The 16,263-nt window shown below is 40.1% G+C and overlaps 1 protein-coding gene across 4 annotated transcripts in view; it reads right to left on the reverse strand.

Annotated features, from left to right (window-relative positions):
- Nucleotides 1-840: 840 nt before the first annotated feature.
- ddi2 (DNA-damage inducible protein 2) overlaps nucleotides 841-16,263 on the reverse strand; it is a 33,961-nt gene continuing 18,538 nt past the window's right edge. Inside the window, exons 8-10 of one of the 4 annotated variants that reach the window (XM_060919663.1) lie at nucleotides 11,029-11,221; nucleotides 5,242-5,292; nucleotides 841-3,839 (exon numbers count right to left, since the gene is read on the reverse strand). In XM_060919663.1, coding sequence (XP_060775646.1) covers nucleotides 5,282-5,292; nucleotides 11,029-11,221 — 204 coding nt within the window. In that variant the 3' untranslated portion in view covers nucleotides 841-3,839; nucleotides 5,242-5,281. Of the gene's footprint in view, nucleotides 3,840-5,241; nucleotides 5,293-9,638; nucleotides 9,874-11,028; nucleotides 11,222-16,263 lie in introns of those variants that run through there. The other 3 variants (XM_060919662.1, XM_060919664.1, XM_060919661.1) reach the window with 3 other exon arrangements.

The raw sequence follows: 16,263 nt of genomic DNA on the forward strand, positions 1-16,263 counted from the left end.
GTGATTGGTCGTGGGGGGCATGGTTATCGGTGAGTGGTCGTGGGGAGGACATGGTTATCGGTGAGTGGCCGTGGGGGGGACCATGGTTATCGGTGATTGGTTATGGGGGACCATGGTTATCGGTGAGTGGTCGTGGGGGGGCATGGTTATCGGTGATTGGTCGTGGGGGGGCATGGTTATCGGTGATTGGTCGTGGGGAGGACCATGGTTATCGGTGATTGGTCGTGGGGGGCATGGTTATCGGTGATTGGTCGTGGGGGGGCATGGTTATCGGTGATTGGTCGTGGGGGGGCATGGTTATCGGTGATTGGTCGTGGGGGGCATGGTTATCGGTGATTGGTTGTGGGGAGGACCATGGTTATCGGTGATTGGTCGTGGGGGGACATGGTTATCGGTGAGTGGTCGTGGAGGGGGACCATGGTTATCGGTGATTGGTCATGGGGAGGACCATGGTTATCGGTGATTGGTCGTGGGGAGGACCATGGTTATCGGTGATTGGTCGCGGGGGGACCATGGTTATCGGTGATTGGTCGTGGGGGGACCATGGTTATCGGTGATTGTTTTGCGCTTGCGACCAGTCAGGTGAACCTGCTTTCTAAACTCGTATAACAGCAGCTGAGATGTGAGCTGGAGAGTTATAATTAGTTCAAGACAGTCACTAATGTGTGCTGTTCCAATTAAAGTCACTAAAGGGGTATTAAAACGTCGCCAAATCTAGCGACAAAGTCTCTGAAATGGCAACATTGATCATATAATCCAACCTGTTAACTACAAGTGCTACTACAGATTTCAATGCACTGCCTCTAATAATTACAATTACACAATGAAACACACTGACACTTTTGAGTTATAAAGAAACACCTTTTCCTTTATTTGTTTTTGTTGTATACAAGTTGAAAGTAAATCATCCAAATTTTGAACACAGCTGAGTCAGAGACTACCTTATAAAATGACAAAGGCTATAGTCGCGAATCAAGACAGCTAGACAGAGCAGCCTGGATTTCCACCAAACATCATCAGAGTCATGAAAAAAAGTTGGAGAATTAATTGAATCATACACAAATCAGCAAATGTAATGTAATTATGTGCTCTCATAACAAAACAATACTGTAACCCAAACAGGCCTCCGGTCCCTACCATTTAATTGTACTTTTCTAATTATTGTATAGTTTCACACCAAACTATGCAAAGATCATGTTTCATATCAACAAAAATATCATTAAAGACTATTGAAAAATCCCTGAAGAGTAAAAGATAGATGACTGGTGAGGAGATATGACTCGGATGAGTTTCCTGACTTCCTGGCATTACTTCTCTTCCTCCCACAACCGATAATGTCCCATTCATTATACAAAACCTCATTCTGACTAGAAAAGAATACTGGTGAAAGTGGTTTTTAACACTGGGAGTATAGAGGGTTTACAAAGTCTGAAGGCAACCAATTCAAACAAGATAAAACACAATGGCCAACTTACACAGGATTGGCAAATATAAAAAATGAGCAGAAAATCAGAGAGAAATAAAGATACAGTATTTGGTAATTTATTGCAAATTCAGCAAAGGAGTTCCAGCTATGGGTTTGTTTTTGCACTGGCTTCCCAGACATGGATTAAGTCTGTGTATGTTCTAACTTGCAATAACCCTTGATGATTCACCAGCAGTCCCCCCCCTTATGTAGGTTTTGGCTTAAAAGGCCTCTGGGGACCTGTCTGCATTTTTCATATTACAGTGACCTTTATATACACACACAAGACATTTTTATGTTGCTATACACCAGGTGCATGTGAAAGGTGAAGTCCTAAGACGGATGTACTAGTTTGTTTTACTAAATGATTTTGGATATTCAAGAACCACCCAATTTTCTTTCTAAAATTTATTTAAAAAGTAAGGTCTGGTTATGCACAGTAGTTAGAGAATAATGGTGAAAGAAGAGACATAAAACTACTCAATTTTAAAATCTTCACTGTTGAGCTTCAGAACCATTCTAATTAGAGGCATGATCATCCTAATTAAAATCACTTTCATATCTTTGCATGTCAAAAAGACAAAGTTACACATGAGTAACCATCAAGAACATTATGTAAACCTACTTTTACCAGACAGCAGTTAAAAGCAGTAAACCTTCAGAACTTGGAAACCATGGAAAGAAAGAAAAACTTCAGGCATCACTTATTTTTGCAGATGGCCTAGACATAGATATGGGAACATATAAACTGATTTAATGACAAACAAAACTAAGCACAAATAAAGGAGAAAGGGGCATCAAAAAGAAGGGCACAGAATCCAAGTTATGTGGCAAATATGCCTGTAATGGATCTAAGTGGGCACAGTGATCTTCCTGGCCAGCAGCACCAGTAGGGCAAGTTCCACACTGCCTTCAGCCTGTTCAAGAGCTGCAGCTGCCTCATGAAATGAGAAACCCGCTGCTTGTATCCTCTGTATGTGCTCTGCAGGGTACTGTCCCGATAACGCTAGTGTGGAAGGCTGAATAGAGTCCGAAAGAGGGGCAAGAGCCAACTCGGGACTTTGTATTGATGGATTAGAGGATTCTACAGGCACGAGGTTGGAACTGTCTGCTGAGGCGCTAACTGCAACAGACAAGAGTTGCTGCTGAGATGGTTCAGCTGGAGGTGCTTCCTTTGGCTCCAACATAAGGCCTTCCCCATTTTCATCCACTTGATTTCCTTCAGGGAAGTGTGTTACATCTTCCTCAATGCTGATATTTGCAAACCCATTAGTCTGACTGCCTTCTTGCCTTTGACAGCTTACAGTCAGTCCTTCAAAGGTACCATCCTCTTCTAGAGAATCATATTCAGATTTGGCAAACATTGTTTTGTTGGTTGTGGCAGTGTGAGATGATGAAATAACATTTGGGTTGACACTTGCATGATCCTTTCCTGTGGGATTATGGTCCACCTCATCAGTGTCTGGTCTTGGGGTGGTGGCATGAGTGGCAGATTGAGGGCTCCAGGCACAAGCCTGAGCATTACTGTTGGACATCAGAAGCTTGTGAAGTTCCTTCAGGGCTTTAGCCAGAGAAGGAATACCGTCGCTCTCTGACTGATCCTTTTCCGAAGTCATTTCACTCTTTGAAACAAGCCTAGTTTCCATATTATTTTCAAATTCTGAGTGGACAAGTGGGTCTTTAGATGAACTAGATGGACCTGGAAGGTTGTGGTGGTTCATCAACTCTGAAAGTTGATCTGATTGACCTTTTACAACAACATCCTTCATTATGTTGCCTTGCTCTTTTTCTTGGAAGTTATCAGGAATGTGAACACTTATTTCTGGATCAGTAGAATCTCCCATGTCTACTTCCTGAAGGCAAACATCATTCTGGGAGCCAGTCTGGGAATCAGGTTCTTCTGTATCTGGTAAGGTAATGCCTTCCTCTGCATCTAAATCTGCCGCAGACTTTCTACAAAGTTCAAATTTAGTGCCTTTATTGTCATTTGACACAGTACTAGAAAATCGTTCCTGAGCAGGGAGAATGGGTGATGCTGTTGACTGGGGTTGGAAACCATCAACCTGCCCATGGGGAGGATTTTGAGGAGATTCTTCCACTTTTAAGGGCAGGGATGAAGCAGTCATTGGGTGGTGTTCAGTCGTGCTCTGGGTGTCCGATGGATATGACGACATTTCTCCCTGGGATTGAGATGGACTGAATGATGCCTCTGATGGCAGGCTCTGGCTAATGGAGGCTGGAGCAGACTTGGAGCGGTCTAGTGTAAAACTTCGACTAGGACTTGTGGCAGATGAGGAGGTGGTTGGTGTATGAACAGATTGGTGAAGTGGGAGTGGTGGGGACTGTGGTGAGGTAGTTTTTCCATCTGCAGTTTCTAGCAAGGAAGGCAAAACAGTTATTATGTCTACATGTGTTATATACGGTACCAATCAAAAGTTTGGACACCCCTTCTAATTCAGTTGTTTTTCTTTATTTTTATTAATTAAAAGACACTTCATATCTTAAAGTAATGATGGACTATCATTTCTTTTTACTTAGTTGAGCGGCTCTTGATATATGGATTAGTACAGTTGTGGAATAGGGCTATTTACTGTATTTTTATTATTTACTGTTTGATCTCAAACACATTAAGAAGGGAAGAAATTGCACTAATTAACTTTTGACAAGGCACACTTGTTAACTGAAAAGCATTCCAGGTGACTCCCTCATGAAGCTGGTTAAGATAATACCAATAGTGTGTAACGTGTCATCAAGGTAAACGGTGGCCATTTTGAAGAATCTAAAATATGAAACAATGTTTTTTAAATCACCTTTTTGTTTACCACATAATTTCATACATGTTCCATATGTTATTTCGTAGATTTGATGTCTGCAGTATTGTTCTACGCTGTAGAAAATAGTCAAAATACAGAAAAACCTATGAATGAGCAGGGGTGTATAAACTTTTAATTGGTACTATACGTTTTATTACAACGCTGTAAAAGCATGCAATACAGTTAACATACACAGCAAACCATGCATGGAATTATAAACAGGCATGTGTTAAATTTTGTTCAGTTACACTCAGCACCCAAGGATTCTTGCACATGCCATATGTAGAATATTGTCTTAAAAACAATCAGTAAAATGGCCAGCACATTACTCTTATTCACTAACACTACTTTAATTCACTGACGTTAAGTTCACATTATGTTAACTATCAAAGTGCGTACCTTGCTATTATAATTTTCTGAATTATTCAGACCACTGCATATAAAATTTAAATTTATGTAAATATACTGTGTGTTTGTCAGCGACAGAAAGAAACCGCCAGCGATAAAATAAAACTAGCTGAATTCTGCAGCCATTTTTTTAACAATGACCCTCATTTCACTTTGTCTCTATAACTTGATTAAGTTCCTTCTTTCAAACTCTCTATTCAAAGCTAATAAAATCTCGTGTCGTACAACAAAATATCATGACTGATTTGTACAACTGCTTTTAAAATGAATGTGCTAATATTTAAGTAAAAATAATACTTTTCCAAATTTCAGCTCCATATTATACTTAGAGCAGTACGTAATTGTGTAAATCACACTGATGATAGAAAAGTATTAAAAAGTATTTGGACAATAAGGCTGCTACGAATATTTCCATAAATTTATGTATGCAGTGAAAACAAGACTCCTTTTGGTGAGTCCTGTCTTAAATCTCTCCCTTATCAGAGTGTTTATGAGAATCTGTATGTAATATTTAAGTCATGAAACTGATCCTTTGGCCATGGGTGACTGTTGTACCTGGGTAGGCAGAGCCCTGTTCAGCTGTCTGTCCAATGCATCAGTGTTGTCCTGCACATAGTTAGAGCACACACCACACACAGCATGCAACAGGAGGCAAGAAAATCAGGAACCACACAAATCCAGAGTCAGAAAGGTGTTTGAGAGGTAAAGGGAGAAAAAGTATGTTGAATAAAATCTCAATGTATTTGTACAGTGTGAACCCAAGTGGCTTTCACTTTTTTCATGGTGAACATGTTATAGTTTTGAATTATCATGGTTACAATTTAATCTCAAAATAGTCTAAAAATGTTTTAGTTGAGACAGTGATTACACAGACATGTATATCATGTTATGGTGCTAGAATAAAACTGAGGAAGCATTTCTACACAAGTTCAAAAGTCTTCATTTTGCCAGTATCAGGTTTTCAAATGAGACTCTGTCAGGCTAGTTCAGGTTTTAGTAATAGTATTATGAGAGGAAAACATTCTCACACTGTACATCACTTGGTGAGCGAGAAACTTGTGCTGCACAGCAAACAATCCAAACCATGCTTCATAAATCACCATAAACCAAGCTGTTCTAATAAAGCTGAATGCTATTTTATGTTGGTACAACCTAACTGGACCAAAAGTGCCCTCCAGAATTATTGGAGTACTTCATAAAAATGAGAAGTTAATATCTATTTATTGACTGATCGAGTGATAGATATATAAATAAAACATTACGTGATTTTCTGAGCTGAAACATACAGGGGAAGTGTACAATTTAAATGTTAAACAACCCCCCCAAACACAACATTTTCTTTTAAGCATTTCATTTTATTCTTTTTCAATGTTATCAGCACACTTACAATTAATTTCTCGTAGCCTCTGCCAAGGTGATAACAGAACATGTAGAACATTTTATTCATCTTTATATTCTTAGGTTTGCCCGTGTTAACTTCCCTCTTTTAATTCGAATCTTACTGAATCCTGTGGTTTGAATCCACAAAATCTTCACAATAGCCTCTGAATCACCGGACACAAAACATCCACAAAGCAATGACAGTCCACCACCATAGTTTACAGTGCAGAGCTTGACATTAAGGACTGCCCGCTTGCCTGGGGCAGGTGAAACATGCATTCAGGCAAGTGGGATATGTCCCTGACATGCCCGACCAGGCAAGTTGGAATAAGCATACTAGTGCATCTCAAAAAATTAGAATACCATGAAAAAGTTCCTTTTTTTTTCATAATTTAATTCAAAAAGGTAAACTTTCATATATTCTATATTCATTACATGTAAAGTGAAATATTTAAAGCCTTTTTTTTTTTAATTTTGATGATTATGGCTTATAGCTCATGAAAATCAGAAATCCAGTATCTCAGATTATTAGAATATTCCCTAAGATCAATCAAAAAAAGGATTTACAATACAGAAATGTCCAACTTCTGAAAAGTATATTTATTTATACACTCAATACTTGGTTGGGGCTCCTTTACCATGAATTACTGTATCAATGTGGTGTGGCATGGAGATGATCAGTCTGTGGCACTGCTGAGGTGTTATTGAAGCCCAGGTTGCTTTGATAGTGGCCTTCAGCGTATCTGTATTTTTGGGTCGGGTGTTTCTCATCTTCCTCTTGACAATACCCCATATATTCTCTATGGGGTTCAGGTCAGGCAAGTTGGCTGGCCAATCAAACACAGTAATATCATGGTCAGCAAACCATTTGGTAGTAGTTTTGGCACTGTGGGTAGGTGCTAAGTCCTGCTGGAAAAGGAAATCAGCATCTCCAAAAAGCTCGTCAGCAGATGGAAGCATGAAGGGCTCTAAAATCTCCTGGTAGATGGCTGTGTTGACTTTGGACTTGATAAAATACAGTGGACCAACACCAGCAGATGACATGGCACCCCAAATCATCACAGACTGTGGAAACTTCACACTGGTCTTCAAACACCGTGGATTCTGTGCCTCTCCACTCCTCTAGACTCTAGAACCATGATTTCCAAATTAAATGCAAAATGTACTTTCATCTGAAAAGAGGACTTTGGACCACTGAGCAACAGTCCACTTCTTTCTCTCCTTAGCCCAGATAAGACACTTCTGACATTGTCTCTGGCTCAGGAGTAGCTTGATATTAGGAATGCGAAAGTTGTATCCCCTTTCTTGAAGATGTCTGTTCGTGATGGGTCTTGATACACTGACACCAGCCTCAGTCCACTCCTTGTGAAGCTCTCCCAAGTTCTTGAATCAACTTTTCTTGACAATCCTCTCAAGACTGCGGCCATCCCTGTTGCTTGTGCACCTTTTCCATCCACCCTTTTCAGCAATGACCTTTTGTGGCTTACCCTCCTTGTGGAGGGCATCAGTGATCATCTTCTGGACAACAGTCAAGTCAGCAGTCTTCCCCATGATTGTGGTTGTGTGTACTGAACTAGACCGAGAGATACACTGTGTTCATACTGTTTTACTCAAACTCGAAATGAAATATTCTAATATTTTGAGATGGGTTTTTTTTTATGTTTTTGTACTGTATGCCATACTGATTAAAATTAAAATAGAAAAATGCTTGAAACATTTTAGTTTGTGTAATGAGTCTATAATATATAACATTTTCACTTTCTTAAATAACTGATGGAAAATATTGAACTTTTTCACAATATTCTAATTTTTTGAGATGCACTAGTATATTACGAACTAGCACCACAAAAATTAGGCTTTTTGATCTTTTATTTCAGTTCCTAAAAGCGTCCCTCACTATGTATCCACCATTACGTCTTGGCTGTTTTCTTAGTCTTGGTTTCATTCACTGCTTTGCAAGTTATTTTATATACCCCCGCTCAGCGCTCGAAACTAACGGTGTCCCGATGTCCCGGGGACCATAAAAAATGTCATCGGGACACAAAATTATCATATCTGGGACAATCCCGGGACAATGGAAAAAAATAGATCTAGAAAAAAAGTTCTACATTAATATTATTTACAAAGCCGTAACACATACGTAGACATTCACCTAATTTGTCAATTTTAATTTTAAAACGTTAACAGCGAAAAATACATAGTAGCTACACTTTCGATGCACCTGCATCCGTAGGCTACAGAGCAGCGCATTCTGTTCTAGAATCTTCGGCCGGAGTCCGCATTATATGGACTTGGAATGGAATTGCTACCGCACACGCTGCGCCGACTCTTGCCAGAACAAAAATGCTGAAGTGGTTGAAGCGGACCGACCGCGGGGAAGAAACTGAAAGCCCAGACATAACGTCTCCGGGACCTTCAGGATCCAAAGTGTCATCGCCTGGTCTGCAGGCAACGCGAGCAACTGAATGAACTTAATGAACACTGTTAGACACGTTATAAAATACAACAGGAATGATGTGGATGATATTGACGGAAGATACCGTTCAACAGAATAAGTGAGTTTTCTTGGTGTCTTTCTAGTTCAGAAAGTTTAGTCAGTCAGCAGCACAACTAGGCTCGGACCTGCCACTATGCTGATGGTGCCAACATTTGCACCCGGCAGCGAAAGTTCATAAAATGGATAACGGAAAGTTCATAAAAATGGATAACGGAAAGTTCATAAAAATGGATAACGGTAATGGATAACGGAAAGTTCATAAAAATGGATAACGGAAAGTTCATAAAAATGGATAACGGTAATGGATAACGGAAAGTTCATAAAAATAGATAACGGTAATGGTGAAAATGATAAGTTGGCCTTATAAGTGCCAACAGATATTCAAGGTATAAGTAGATGAAATGAACATAAAAGGGGTCTTATTTTCAACTAAAGTGTACTGCAGATGTAGGGAGTTGAAACATTTTCTGAATGAGCTAGTTGGCCCCTTTAAATAAACAGGTATCTATTCATACAGTGAGATCGCCAAAGTTTAATAAACTGAAAATGCAATAACTGTAATTTTGAAGTAGATGATGTATAGGACATGTGTCGCTTGTGTCTTGTGACTTATTGTAAAAATGATATAAAGGGTTCAAAATCGCATAGTTACAAATATAATAGTAACTTCATATGATGGGCGGCACGGTGGTGTAGTGGTTAGCGCTGTCGCCTCACAGCAAGAAGGTCCTGGGTTCGAGCCCCGGGGCCGGCGAGGGCCTTTCTGTGTGGAGTTTGCATGTTCTCCCCGTGTCCGCGTGGGTTTCCTCCGGGTGCTCCGGTTTCCCCCACAGTCCAAAGACATGCAGGTTAGGTTAACTGGTGACTCTAAATTGACCGTAGGTGTGAATGTGAGTGTGAATGGTTGTCTGTGTCTATGTGTCAGCCCTGTGATGACCTGGCGACTTGTCCAGGGTGTACCCCGCCTTTCGCCCGTAGTCAGCTGGGATAGGCTCCAGCTTGCCTGCGACCCTGTAGAAGGATAAAGCGGCTAGAGATGATGAGATGAGATGAATATTATATATATATATATATATATATATATATATATATTAGTGCTGTCAAAAATGTTGCGTTATTAACGCGTTAACTTGACTCAATTTTAACGGCGATAATTTTTTTATCGCGAGATTAACGCTCTGTGACATGATGCCACACCCTGCACAGCCAGAGTCCTCTGCCCTCCCCCGAAGAGCCACGGTGCTCCGATCGTTTTCCCATCGGCGGCTCCAGCCCCACTTTGCAGTGGCTGTGACAAGACGTGTTATGCTCTGCAATAAAAAAAAAAAAAAAACATTGGTACAACCAGTGTTCGAACTATGCCGATATTTTCAGGGGGTCCCTTTTTTTTTCCCTTGGGGGGGGGGGGGGGGGGGGAGGGGGTGCTTGCGCTTGTCTCAGAGCGCGGATCTCCGATCGCGCGCTCACTTCGGATATGCAAATGCTTCCCGTTACACACGATTGCTATGTCAATAAACATCATTTTGCCAATATTTTAGAGACCCCCCAACATTTCCCAAATCATGTTTTCAAGGGATCTCATGTCTGTTTCAGGGGATCTCGGATCCCCCGAGTACCCCCGTAGTTCGAACGGTGAGCAAGCCCATTCACTTTTTTATGCTGATAAGAGAATTACAATGGTTTTTCATGTGACAAAAATGTGCGATTAAATTGCGATTAATCACGAGTTAACTATGACAGTCGCGACATTAATCGCGATTAAATATTTTAATCGCTTGACAGCACTAATATATATATATATATATATATATATATATATATATATATAAAAACTCGCAAAATAGGGGGGAAGTGATAATATTGAGAGGCAAGTGGAAATTTACCCCCACTTGACTTGACAGGGCAAGTGGGTTTAAAAGTTAATGTCGAGCCCTACAGTGTGTATTGAGTTGCCTTTTACCACCAAATATGTTAATGACCAAAATGTTTGGTTTTGTTCTGAGCACAACAGACAAATTGTTTCAAATGTGAAACCTGCTCTTATGGCCCCAATTGTTTTTAAAATCATATGTTTAAATGCTCATGTATTTTTATATCCTTTTGTGCGAGTCAATAACAATCTCTCTTGTGTGGAAAATAGTCCTAATGAGACAAGTGCCATTTGTGCTTGTTTCTATGAAGGGTACTAATAATTCTGGATGGCACAGTATAACGCATTCAACCTTGAAATAAACTCTTACTATCACAAATATTACATATTAAAACCAATCTATTAAAAAAAACAAACCCGAATCCCAGTTGTTTTACATTCTGTTCCACATAATTAACAATTATTCTGCTTTTTCAACCTATGCACTTTGACAGATATATTGCAGCTACCTGTATTCTGTATCCATGTAAAGAGCATTAACCAGTCTACTTCACTGTATAGAATTCTACATGGCATCTCTATGCATGCAGCTCACCGCTGTCCTGTACGGATCTTTGTAATGCCTCTGCAAGTTCTTGGTCTGCAATCTCCTCTGGTCGGGTGTCCTCTCGCGCTTCTGGCCCATACGCCAGTCTGGCACAGTCAGGCAGTTCGCCTTCAGGAAGGAAACGTGTCTCCGTCCCTGTCGTCCCAATCAGAAGCACACTCTTCTTAAGGTCAATAGAGCACTGAAAAAAAAGCATAGACAGAAAAAACAAACAAAACACAACAGTAAACAACAGTTACTAACCTTAAATGTTATATTTGAGGTGTAATAAAAATGGCAAATTCTAAAATTGTGTGGATTAAGGCAGGAACCTTTTTAGGATGCACCCATTGGAGAGATCATAGCAGAAACTAAAATTTCTATGAGGGTGGAACTAATAATGAATGTTCCTGAAGGCCAAATGTAAGCTTGACATTATTTTAAACCCTATTACCCAGACCTTAATGTTCTAACAGTGATCTATCTAAACAGTGACTCAATTTTTTTTAAAAATAGGAGCATGTCTGCAATACTTTTTTCAACATTAATAGCAAGTGAAGAACATCAGGAACCGTGCAGCCCTACTTTAGGATAGTTTGTGAACTTCACCTGTAGTTCCACAAAAGTTTCTGGAACCTCAGTGGGAAAGTCATGCATGTAGGAGCCAAAACATGGCTCTTAAATAACAGTGATCATGTGCAAGAACAGTAGCAATGAAAAAAGAGATGTGATCATTTTAAAGAACCTAATGTCAACACATTATATACATAAACTCTGATTATTGGACTGAGAAATGACTTCTTATGGAAATCTATAACTCCCGCCTCACCCGCAAAGCCATCAGGATTGCAGGTGACCCCACCCACCCATCTCACAGCCTCTTCAGTCTGCTGCCGTCGGGGAGGAGACTGCGGAGTCTCCGGGCCAAAACCAGCAAGCTCAAGGACAGTTCCTTTCACCAGGCGGTCAGGAGGCTCAACTCCCTCCCTGTTCTGCCCCTCGTCCCCCCTCTGCCCCCTGCCACAGATTCTGCCCACACACACCCCTGCCCCCCTTCAGCATCTGACATGTCACCCTCACAGTTTCCCCCCCCCCCAACACACACACACACACACACACACACTCTCTCTCTCTCTCTCTCTCTCTCTCTCTCTCTCTCAACGTTCATTCACACACTGAACTCAGGGACTGCACATTTCATTTTACCTCGCTCATTTGCACTATTCCGCACCAGTCCTCTCAATAACTGCTGGCAACCGGCGATTTTGCTGCCTACAAACGCTCCATTGCCGGCTACTCACAGTGGTTTTTCAAAGAATTGAAATTCATAAGTTTTTACTTCATAAGTTATACTTCATAAAAATAAAATGTATTCAGGATCACTCAGAATTCACCATTTAACATCTACATTTTCAAAATTTTCCGGGGGAGGACCTCCGGAGCCCCCTCTTTTTTTATACATCGCGGCGGTGGCTAACGCAGCCTCCACTCAGCTTATGCTTAACATGGATCCCAGACGTCCGCTATTTAGCGGAATTCCGCTATTTTTCTAGCCAAAGTGTTTTTTTTTAAATCTCTTGTATATCCGTTAAAAATATGTTTAAGTAAAATGACCAGCAGAATACATTCTGATTTGGTTTGCTTGTTTAGCGATGTTTTCATTGGCTTTGTTTGTTCTCATTGACATTCGGGAACACTCGGAAGTTAAATTGATGTAAATACCACGAGACTGTACGCGATAGAACGAGAAAACAATATGGCTGCGCCCACTTGCAAGAAAACGTGTTTTAACTCCGTTCGTGCTTTTGTTTCTAATGCGTTGAACTTAATTCAATATGTCGTGGAAAGCGTAGTTGCGCTTAGCCAGAGAGGAAGTTGAATCCAAGAAGAGATTAATGAATGTGGTGAATACAGAACTTGAAACAAAAGTTCATGCGAACGGAGTAGCCAAGAAACTATCCAAAAGAGCACTGCAGGAACATCAGAAAAAGCAGAAGCAAAGATCAGAGAAACAAAAGCAGAGAAAACTGGAGGAAAGATCACAGAATGCACCCCAGAAAAGAGCAATAAATTCCTCTGCAGTGAAACCTTTCAAAAAGAGAAAGGTTTAAATCAAATATCTCCAATATTTGCTGTATATATGTAAATATCTAATATTACTGAATCATTGATTTCTGCTCATATTCATCTCATCTCATTATCTCTAGCCGCTTTATCCTTCTACAGGGTCGCAGGCAAGCTGGAGCCTATCCCAGCTGACTACGGGCGAAAGGCGGGGTACACCCTGGACAAGTCGCCAGGTCATCACAGGGCTGACACATAGACACAGACAACCATTCACACTCACATTCACACCTACGGTCAATTTAGAGTCACCAGTTAACCTAACCTGCATGTCTTTGGACTGTGGGGGAAACCGGAGCACCCGGAGGGGACCCACGCGGACACGGGGAGAACATGCAAACTCCACACAGAAAGGCCCTCACCGGCCCCGGGGCTCGAACCCAGGACCTTCTTGCTGTGAGGCAACAGCGCTAACCACTACACCACCGTGCCGCCGCTCATATTCATGATTTTTGAAAAATGAATGTGGCTTATTCAGGAATCTAAGAAACTATCAGCATGGGTCAAGGGGGCTGCAAGCCCTTTGCGGGGTGCAGGGGCAGTGCCCCTGCTGGTGGTACAGGGGGCAAAGCCCCCTGAAGCTGTTGAGATTTTAACATTTAAAGATGCTATAGAACACATTTTTTTACATAATTACATGTAAAGTAAGCCACATTCATTTTTCAAAAATCATGAATATGAGCAGAAATCAATGATTCAGTAATATTAGATATTTACATATGTACAGCAAATATTGGAGATATTTGATTTAAACCTTTCTCTTTTTGAATGTGACTAGTATTGACATTAACTCGAAACAAAAAAATAAACAAATGAGATGAACTATGGATACTATTGTTATAAGAAAATCAGTGGAATATTTAGGCAAGTATATTCTTCAAAGCTACATTTTCGTCTAATTTTTATAAATAATTTTTTTTTTGCCACTTATGTCATAGATTACAAAATATGGCATCAAATAGATACACATTATTGTTAAATTCCGTTGCTTTTCTATGTTAAATCTATATAAAAAAATGTGTTCTCTAGCATCTTTAAATGTTAAAATCTCAACAGCTTCAGGGGGCTTTGCCCCCTGTACCCCCAGCAGGGGCACTGCCCCTGCACCCCGCAAAGGGCTTGCAGCCCCCTTGACCCATGCTGATAGTTTCTTACATTCCTCTATTTTTTTCAATTACTGCTGGGATCCCTGGCTTAACCTCTGCCTACTACTCTTTCTTACTTGCCCCTTTCTCAGAAATATATTGAGAGGGCTGCCGCACTACCTCACCTTAACAGCTATTAGTTTATTGTTTATACTGCTTATTTTATGTTGACCTGCTATACCTCAAGTGCCCTTGACTGTTTATTTGCTCCTATATATATATATATATATATATATATATATTATATATATATATATATATATATATATATATATATATATATATATATAAATAAAATACATACACACACACACGTGTATGTATCGTGTGTGTGTGTGTGTGTGTAGATAGATAGATAGATAGATAGATAGATAGATAGATAGATAGATAGATAGATAGATAGATAGAATACCATGAAAAAGTTCCTTTTTTTCATAATTTAATTCAAAAAGGTAAACTTTCATATATTCTATATTCATTACATGTAAAGTGAAATATGTAAAGCCTTTTTTGTTTTAACTTTGATGATTATGGCTTATAGCTCATGAAAATCAGAAATCCAGTATCTCAAATTATTAGAATATTCCCTAAGATCAATCAAAAAAAGGATTTACAATACAGAAATGTCCAACTTCTGAAAAGTATATTCAGTTATGCACTCAATACTTGGTTGGGGCTCCTTTACCATGAATTACTGTATCAACGCGGTGTGGCATGGAGATGATCAGTCTGTGGCACTGCTGAGGTGTTATTGAAGCCCAGGTTGCTTTGATAGTGGCCTTCAGCGTATCTGTATTTTTGGGTCGGGTGTTTCTCATCTTCCTCTTGACAATACCCCATAGATTCTCTATGGGGTTCAGGTCAGTCAAGTTAGCTGGCCAATCAAACACAGTAATATCATGGTCAGCAAACCATTTGGTAGTAGTTTTGGCACTGTGGGTAGGTGCTAAGTCCTGCTGGAAAAGGAAATCAGCATCTCCAAAAAGCTCGTCAGCAGATGGAAGCATGAAGTGCTCTAAAATCTCCTGGTAGATGGCTGTGTTGACTTTGGACTTGATAAAATACAGTGGACCAACACCAGCAGATGACATGGCACCCCAAATCATCACAGACTGTGGAAACTTCACACTGGGCTTCAAACACCTTGGATTCTGTGCCTCTCCACTCTTCCTCCAGAGTCTAGAACCGTGATTTCCAAATTAAATGCAAAATGTACTTTCATCTGAAAAGAGGACTTTGGACCACTGAGCAACAGTCCATTTCTTTCTCTCCTTAGCCCAGATAAGACACTTCTGACATTGTCTCTGGCTCAGGAGTAGCTTGATATTAGGAATGTGAAAGTTGTATCCCCTTTCTTGAAGATGTCTGTTCGTGATGGGTCTTGATACACTGACACCAGCCTCAGTCCACTCCTTGTGAAGCTCTCCCAAGTTCTTGAATCAACTTTTCTTGACAATCCTTTCAAGACTGCGGCCATCCCTGTTGCTTGTGCACCTTTTCCAGCCACCCTTTTCAGCAATGACCTTTTGTGGCTTACCCTCCTTGTGGAGGGCATCAGTGATCATCTTCTGGACAACAGTCAAGTCAGCAGTCTTCCCCATGATTGTGGTTGTGTGTACTGAACTAGACCGAGAGATACACTGTGTTCATACTGTTTTACTCAAACTCGAAATGAAATATTCTAATATTTTGAGATGGTTTTTTTTATGTTTTTGTATTGTATGCCATACTGATTAAAATTAAAATAGAAAAATGCTTGAAACATTTTAGTTTATGTGTAATGAGTCTATAATATATAAAATTTTTCACTTTCTTAAATAACTGATGGAAAATATTGAACTTTTTCACAATATTCAAATTTTTTGAGATGCACTAGTATATGAGTGTTTAGTCTATGTCTAGTTCTTATCTAGAGTGTTTATACTGTTTATATTGTTTATTTCAATTATTCCATTTTTATTTATTGCATTGCCTG

The sequence above is a fragment of the Neoarius graeffei genome, chromosome 4 (assembly GCF_027579695.1).
Source record: "Neoarius graeffei isolate fNeoGra1 chromosome 4, fNeoGra1.pri, whole genome shotgun sequence".
Lineage (NCBI taxonomy): Eukaryota > Metazoa > Chordata > Actinopteri > Siluriformes > Ariidae > Neoarius > Neoarius graeffei.